General features: G+C 45.4%; 1 protein-coding gene across 1 annotated transcript in view; it reads left to right on the top strand.

Moving 5' to 3' along the window:
* Window positions 1-272: 272 nt before the first annotated feature.
* The window catches only part of CEP41 (centrosomal protein 41), a gene marked incomplete at its 5' end in the record, with an annotated part of 10,564 nt that continues 3,119 nt past the window's right edge, over window positions 273-7,717 (top strand). The window contains 7 exons of the mRNA XM_017727971.1: window positions 273-381; window positions 1,226-1,273; window positions 4,555-4,616; window positions 5,335-5,404; window positions 5,851-5,977; window positions 6,732-6,886; window positions 7,146-7,213. Of these exons, the coding sequence (XP_017583460.1) occupies window positions 273-381; window positions 1,226-1,273; window positions 4,555-4,616; window positions 5,335-5,404; window positions 5,851-5,977; window positions 6,732-6,886; window positions 7,146-7,213 (639 nt within the window). The remainder of the gene's footprint in view (window positions 382-1,225; window positions 1,274-4,554; window positions 4,617-5,334; window positions 5,405-5,850; window positions 5,978-6,731; window positions 6,887-7,145; window positions 7,214-7,717) is intronic.

The raw sequence follows: 7,717 nt of genomic DNA, 5'->3' as shown, positions 1-7,717 counted from the left end.
TCAGGTGCTGTGAGGGGCCTTTCCTTCGCCGACACCCTCCGGGCGGCGAGGGGGAACACGAGGGAGGCGCGGGGGGATGGTTCCTGCAGCTCCTGGAGCCGGGCGAGCTCAGTGTGGAGAAAAAACGGGAGAAATGCTCCTTTGAAGGCTTTAAATCAGCGGGGTTTAATACCGAGATGGGGATTCAGGATTTTCTCGCTCATTTTTCTGTCTCTTAAACCCCTTCAAATCGCATTTTCTGTTCATTTTTCTGCTTTTTTTAAAGTGTCTTTTTATTTTTTAAATTTTGGCTTCTCGTCTTTTCCATTTTGAAACAGCTTCTAACGCGGCGCATCCCCTCGAATCCCAAGTATCAACATATAAAAACGCGTCTGGATACTGGTAAGTGAAATTGTTCTGTGGTAAAAACACTAAAAAATAGGTGTAGGATGATAGAAAAGTATAATTAATGTCTTAATTACCTCTGTCCCGAGCTAATTTACCCCAAACTCTACAGAATTCTCATCGTGATGATGATTTGTCTCACCAAACGTTTGCAGCTTATAAAAATTTCCTATTTACAATTCTCTTTCAAAGCTGAAATTTAATCAAGCACAAATCATGCAGATTTATGTGTATTTATGTGTGCTGTGTATATTTATGTATGTTTATCTTCACACACCCCTGTTCATCCCCTGAAAGTTGAGGTTAGATGCTCTGTGTGTAGATAACCACGTATTTAAAGTCTTTCTTGTGTTAAAGCTTGTTTATATTTTCTATTTTTTTTTTTTAAGAAGAATTAGGGATTAAAATAGCTTTGAACTGGGTCAGGCTCTGTTGTGGTGGTTCCCATAGAAATTACTGGTCTTGCAATTCCTGTCCATGGACTTTTCTTGTATCTTGTCAAGGCTGTGAGGCAAAATAATTATTTAGGGGTGTCTTTGGGGGCGTTTTTTTTGTTGTTAAAGCAGCTGAATTTTATCCAGTAACACCAGCCTGTAGCATCCTCACCAAAATGCTGGAAAAGGAACAGCAAGTCCTTGGATTTTGCTGTTTTGCTCAACATTCCTTGAGAGAAAAGAGGAAAATCGTGGCCTTTTTGTGCCTTGTATTGTAATGGTGAAGGAGGATCTACAACAAGCAGCTGTTTCCTTCAAAGCAATTAAAATTTAAGCCTTAATGGGCCTGAAGAAAACCTCTAATAAATAAGGAATCATAATAAACCGATTTTTTTGTTCTGTTACAGGGAATAGTTTGTCAAAATACATGGAGAAGCTGGAAGAGATCAAAAGAAGTGAGTACCTGGGGAGGAGCAGGACGGGTTAAAAATGGGTTGGTTCAAAGCTCAAAGAGCAGGGGGTGAATCCCAGGAGGTTTTCCTTGAAAATCTCCACAGATTTAATTTAAAAATCCAAGCAGGCAGGTCAGGAAATCTTCCAGATCCTTCTTTGTGCAGTTTTTATTATTGGATTGAAACCAGACAGGAAGTTCTCTGAGCTAAGAAATCCAGGCTAGACTCATCTGGGGAGATGCAGGCTTCCTTCTGAGACTTTATTTCACTTTTAGGTCACAATTTGAGCTCTTTTCTCTTTATTTAATTTAAATTTCTATCAAAATACTCCAAGACAGGAAAAAACCAAGCTCATTCCTCGTGTTTCCATTGATTTCACCATCACTAAACGCTGGCATTCTGAAGACTTTAGGTTGTTCAGGCTAATGAAAGCCTAAAATATTTTTATTTCTCTGCTTTCCCACCAAACCCAGGCTTTTCAAATAATTTTCCCCAATCAAAGTGGTGACTTTATTTCCAGATTATTCTCACGTAAGGAGCCAGGAAAACTCTTCAACCTGAAAGCTGCATTTATGGAGGTGAAAAAAAACCCCAACCCTGAATTGAACTGAAACCTCCATTAATGAGGATTAATTAGGGTTTGAAATGCTCAGTTTTAGTTCTCAGCCCCGCTTTCTGTGCCCCCCTTGTGAGGGAGGCCACGGGAATTTATTTGTGCAAAATGGGCCTTTGTTTGTGGTTTGTTTGTTGGGTTTTTGGGTTGGTTTTTTTTTTTTCAAACACTGCAGGTCTTTGGGGGGAAAATCAAAAGAGGAATGACCTTGGCTTTCCAAAACGCTCTCTTGACTGAGATTTCAGTGCTGGACACTGCTTTACTTTTTATTTGTGCTGAAAATGTTGTTTGGTGGCCCAGCTGGGTTTCCAATCTCCGCCGCGGATCTGTTCCGTGCGCTTCTTTTGTTCCCTCTTTTTTTGGAGGCCAGGGAGGAACTTTGTCATTCTCTCCAGGCTGAATGGACACCTTGTGTTCCCAGGGAGTGGAGGAACTTCTCCCCCTTGGTTTCTCAGGGATAGATGACACCCTTTGGACACGGATTTAAATCCCCAGCACAGGCACCTCTCTGTCCCTTATGTAACGTGAGAGATTTAAATCCACGGCATCAAAAATGAGAGAGCTGCACCCACGATGATTCATCCTTGGGAGGATTGACTTGAGGACACACACCAAGTCTCTTCCTTCTCTCTGGTGTTGCTGCCCTCCTCTCCAAAGCCCCGAGGAGCCCATCCTGGAAAACGCAATCATTCCGAGCAAAACCATGTCAGAAAACTCCAACGGATCCGCCAGGACCGGACCGGGTACGTCGGGTTGCTTTTGGAGCTGGAAGCAGCACTTCTGAGCTCTCTGGGAACTGCTGGGAAGGCATTTTGGGTGGCAAAGGCAAGATCTAGGGCAAAGAGGCTTTTTTTGGGATGAAAAATCCTTATTTGAGGTGGGAAGGAACCATCCAGGAGCTGCAGTGTGCGACAGCGATTCCGCTTTGCCGGTGTTTTTATACATCCAGCACTTCCCAAGCTTTGCTGCTTTTATTTGTCCTTCTAAATGAAGTTTATTTGACATGACAGAAAGGCTCCTTTTTCGCCTTGGGTGGGCAATTTTAGTCATTGAGCTGATGAAATGGGAAATAAATACAGGAGATAATTGTTGCTGGTTTTTTTGGAGCTAAAGGAGGATTTAACAACCTCAGCTTGAGGCTTGAAACCAGGTGGTTTTGCAAGAACCACGAGGGTCATTTCCCAGTTAATTGACATCCTGCAGTCCAGTTTCTGCACCTCCTCATCCTGCAAACCAGTTTCTGCACCTCCTGTGCTTCAGCCCCATGCTTTGGATGTGCAGTGGATATTTTGGTGGGGCTCCTTTTTCCTAGGACAAGTTGTGAGGAGCAAACAGGTGCTTGTTTTGCAGCCTAATCAAAATGATTTAGGGTGGGATGTGGAATTTGGGAACTCTGAATGTGTTGGGAAGAGATCTCAGCCTCCAGCATTCCTGTGGCTCCTTCTCTAAACACAACTCAGCTTGGGAGTTTCCTCAAATAAGCAAATCCCGGGGGAATTTTTTGTGTCGTGGCTGCAGGAATGTGCATGGGAGCCCTTCCCCCTTCTCCCTCATCTCCCCTAAGCTAATGGAGCATTCAGCAGATGGTTTTAGAGGATTTAGAATTGTTTAACTGGGTGGATTTGCCAAAGATCCTGTGCTCCGTTGTTATCCCTCGGAGCTGAACAGCTGGAGAGGGACCAGCTCCTTCCTAACCCTGCCTTTCCCAAAGGACAAAGCTCCCATTGCTTCCCAGGAGAGGTTATTCCATATCAAGATGTTCCTACTGATACCCATCCTGGCTTCTCTCTCCTCCTCCAAACACCTTTTGTTTCACACCAGGAGGTTTCTCCCTTGCTCTGCATCTCTAGGATCAGGATGGGATCAGGCTCCCTCCCACTTTGCCATCATTCCCTCAGCTCTGGGAATCTCTGCTCTGGATCTTTGCCAGCCCTTCCAGCAGCCCTGCTCAGTTTTCTTGCTCCCTAAGCTGTGTCTTCAGGATTAAGATTCAATTAGTCCGGTTTCTTGTGTTAATTAATCCATTAAGACTCAATTAGTCGAGTTTCTTGTGTCAATTATCCATTCCTTGAGAGATCCGTGTCAGCAAATGGTAGAAATCAGAATTTAATTGTCGGATAAAGTATAAAAACTTGGGATTTTTTAATTGTTCAGATGAAACCTGCACGTTTAGTTTGGTGTTTGCAAAGATGCGATGCCCCATGCTCTGATTCTGCTGTAATTTACACAAATTAAAAACTCAGGTAGATGAATCTTTTGGTTTAAGGAGCTTTGTGACCCCAGTGGGCTCCAAAGAACAGCAGGAAAAGGGGGAATTCCTGAGCTGCTTCCTTCCCCAGCACCGTGGAAAACACAAATTCATACTGGAGTCTAAAAGCAATTAAATCTGCCTCTTCCACTTCATCATATCTGGACAAGATTTCCCTTTGTAACTGGTGTTAATTAAACCCTCTCTCTAGGACTGGTATTAATTAAACCCTCTCTTTATGACTGGCATTTCACTAAGTCTCCAGGTTTGCTGCTCTCATCCTTCAGTGCAAACTTGCCCTGAGATCCTGCCTGGCTGCAGAAGAGTCTCTGAGAAAAGATGGGATTAAACTATGACCTGGTGGCTAAAAAAACTGGGAATGAGCTGAAAATTTACCTTGTCCTCTTTGTTTTGTTTTTGAAGATTACAGATATAAAAAGGATGAGCTGTTTAAAAGGCTGAAGGTGACAACTTTTGCTCAGTTGGTACGTACAGATCCCTCTCTGGCCTCCAAGACCTTTTAGGAACAGCATTTTTCCTTGGAATAAAAGTTTCTCTGTAATTATTTAGCCTTAATGTGCAATTATTCTGTCTTGGCTTCTTCCTGCCCTTTAATAAAAGCAAATAATTCATTTCCACAGTGGCCAAATGCCTTTAATTACAAATTAAATTTTGTGGTGACTCCATCTTTGAAATTTATCCCTTATTTTATTTGTCTGTTAACTTAAAACGATCTGCAAGCATCTGCAAAAGAAAAAAAGCTGTGTAAAACAGCCCCTAAATCTGAGTTTTGTGTCAAGTAATCGCAGCCTGAAGCCCTCCCTGACCCCAGGTTTAACTGCAGAAGGTCGGCAGGTTGGGACTTCAAGGCTTTCTGTGCATTATTTTATTTCAAAGCAGTGAATCATAATATTTAAAAAGTGAAAAATTGATCAGGAAACGAAGAGCTGGGGGGTGCTGGTTCAAGAAAACTGCTTAAAACTAAAAGAAAAAAAACCAGTTGTCTTCTCAGGAGAGAAGATAAGGGAAGGTTAAACTCAGAGATGTTGAAGGAGTGGGATTCTGCAGACTTGTGATTTTTTTTTCTTTTCCCCTGGGTTGTTAAAAGCAACCCTTGGCTCGTTCTTCCTTAAGCTGATCCCTGCTGTGTTTCCCTGCCATGAGGATGTGGGGATCAGTGTCTCTTGTTTTTGTGCCCTGCAGGTTATCCAGGTCGCCTCTCTGTCCAATGAAACTTTAGAAGTGACAAATGAGGAGCTGCACAAGCTGCAAGGTGATGACATTTATGGCAGGAACAAAGGGGAAGAGCTGGGCATCAGTGCCAGGGGGTGAAGTGGCCGAGCTGGCAGTGCAGCAGGGCTCCAGCAGGAGGAAAAACAAAACTTCACCTGTGGCCTGCAGCAATTCCATGCTGGGAATAGAACCACTGCTAAAAAAAGAGTAGGAAAGGCCTCGTGCTGGCAGATTTGTTGTTGTAACAACATAACCCCCATCAAAAATTCTATTTTATTGAGATTTTCAAATGAGATCTCGAGCCCTGAAAAAAAATCAGTTGGCTCTTTATTATTTTGAATAGGAGGCTCTGGGTAAAATGCTCTTCATTAAGAGGATGAAGATAAAGCTGTCACACTCTTCTTTCCAAGAATAGAAACTGGCTTTAAAACCTGCTTGTTTACCTCCTGCAGCTTCTTAACTCCTCGTGCCCTCTTCTCTCCCCAGATGCTGATGCTGCAGGTGAAGATGCAGCAGGGACAAATGGGAAAGGGAGCCCTGAGGGGACACCCAGCCCAGTCCTGTCCCTAAATGACTCAGGAGCCGGGGAATCCCATCGCTCCACGCTGCAGAGGTGCCTCAGGATAACACAGTTTTCTTCCTGTCTTAGCAGATGATTATTTGAACCCAGCTGCTGATTTTAAATTGCTACTAAGTGGTTTTATGCTCTAGTTCTCATTAAAGCCTGGGTTTGTAGGTGAGAGGGAAGGGATTGGCAGGATTTCCTGTTGGAATGAGTTTGGCTTGAGGCTGGAACTCAACATTGTTGTCACCTGATGACGGTCTGATGAGGAAATGTGTCTGTGGGATTCCATCCAGGTCCCCACATTCCTGAATTTTGGGAGTCACACAGTGCTCTGGGGAACTCAGTCATGTGCATGATGTGTTTATATGGATATGGAGGGACAGGAGGCAGGGAATGGCTTCCCAGTGCCAGAGGGCAGGGCTGGATGGGAGATTGGGAATTGGGAATTGCTGGCTGGGAGGGTGGGCAGGGGCTGGAATGGAATTCCCAGAGCAGCTGGGGCTGCCCCTGGATCCCTGGCGGTGTCCAAGCCCAGGCTGGACATTGGGGCTGGGAGCAGCCTGGCACAGTGGGAGGTGTCCCTGTCCATGGCAAGGGGTTGGAAAAGACCCTTAAGGTCCCTTCCAACCCAAACCATTCCGGGATTGACAATAAGTCCAATTCCAAACCCACCATGTCAAGGGATCCCAGGATGATGCTGTAAGAGGAAGCTTTATCCCAGCTCTTCCCCAGCCTTGGAGCTGCTGGAAAGACACAGAAACATCCAGAGCTCTCCCACCTTAACCTCCCGTTCCCTTTGCAGCGTGATCAGTGGGGTTGGGGAAATGGACATTGAAAAGGATGCTCCAAAGAAAGAGGAGGACACCCAGGCTAAGGAGAAGCCTTATCCCGACTGCCCCTTCCTGCTGCTGGACGTGCGGGACCGGGACGCGTATGAGCAGTGCCACATCGTTGGGGGTGAGCAGCCACAATCCCACAGGCACCTGGCGATGGATGTTCAGCTCTGGGGCACATTCCAGCTGGATTTTGTCCCCCAGGTGGGACATCACTGGGTGTTCTCTGCGCTTATCCAGCACATCCCTCCTTCCTGGGAAGGGATGAGGGGCCTGAGCTGATGTTAATCCCTTACTCAGTGGGTTCTCAAGGCTGTTGTGTCCCAGGCTGTTGGTGTTCAGCCACTGGATGATTGTTCCCTCTTTTTTTTCCCCTTCTGCAGCTTATTCCTACCCCATTGCAACATTGTCTAGAACCATGAATCCCTATACAAACAGTATTCTGGAATATGTATCCTTTGCATGGAAACTGGCATAGAAAACCGTGGGGGGATGCTGGTGGGGGCTCTCAAAAATCAATTGGAGCTTATCCAAGCAAAATTAGGGATTGCAAGGAAGGTGGGACAGGAGGTGGAATTACCTGGTGCAGCTCCACTGCCTTCATCACGTGCTGGATTCTATTTCCTCAAGGCTTCTCTTGACTCCAGTGGGAGCTGCCTGGATTTGGCATTTCTCGGGATTTTGGCTGCTGGAAGGCAAAGCCAGACTTGGGCACTGCTCTCCTGCTGCTGCTGGAGTGCTGGGCTGCTCCAGGGGTACATCCATCAAATCCTTTGGCTTCCTGTCAGCACCTTGATGGGGATTGGGGGACAGCCAGAGGATTATTAGGAAGGATTAGGCTGATCATTCCCAGGTTGTTGACTCTGAGGGGAGGTTGTAAACAAAGGTGCTGTTGCCATTCCCAATCTTCAAGCAATGCTGGATCCAGTGGGAATTAGGCTGGGTCCTTCCAGTG

The sequence above is a fragment of the Corvus brachyrhynchos genome, unplaced genomic scaffold (genome assembly GCF_000691975.1).
Source record: "Corvus brachyrhynchos isolate BGI_N302 unplaced genomic scaffold, ASM69197v1 scaffold182, whole genome shotgun sequence".
In the NCBI taxonomy this organism is placed as follows: Eukaryota; Metazoa; Chordata; class Aves; order Passeriformes; family Corvidae; genus Corvus; species Corvus brachyrhynchos.
Note: the sequence above shows the minus strand (reverse complement) of the source record. Positions and strands in the feature narration are given on the sequence as shown.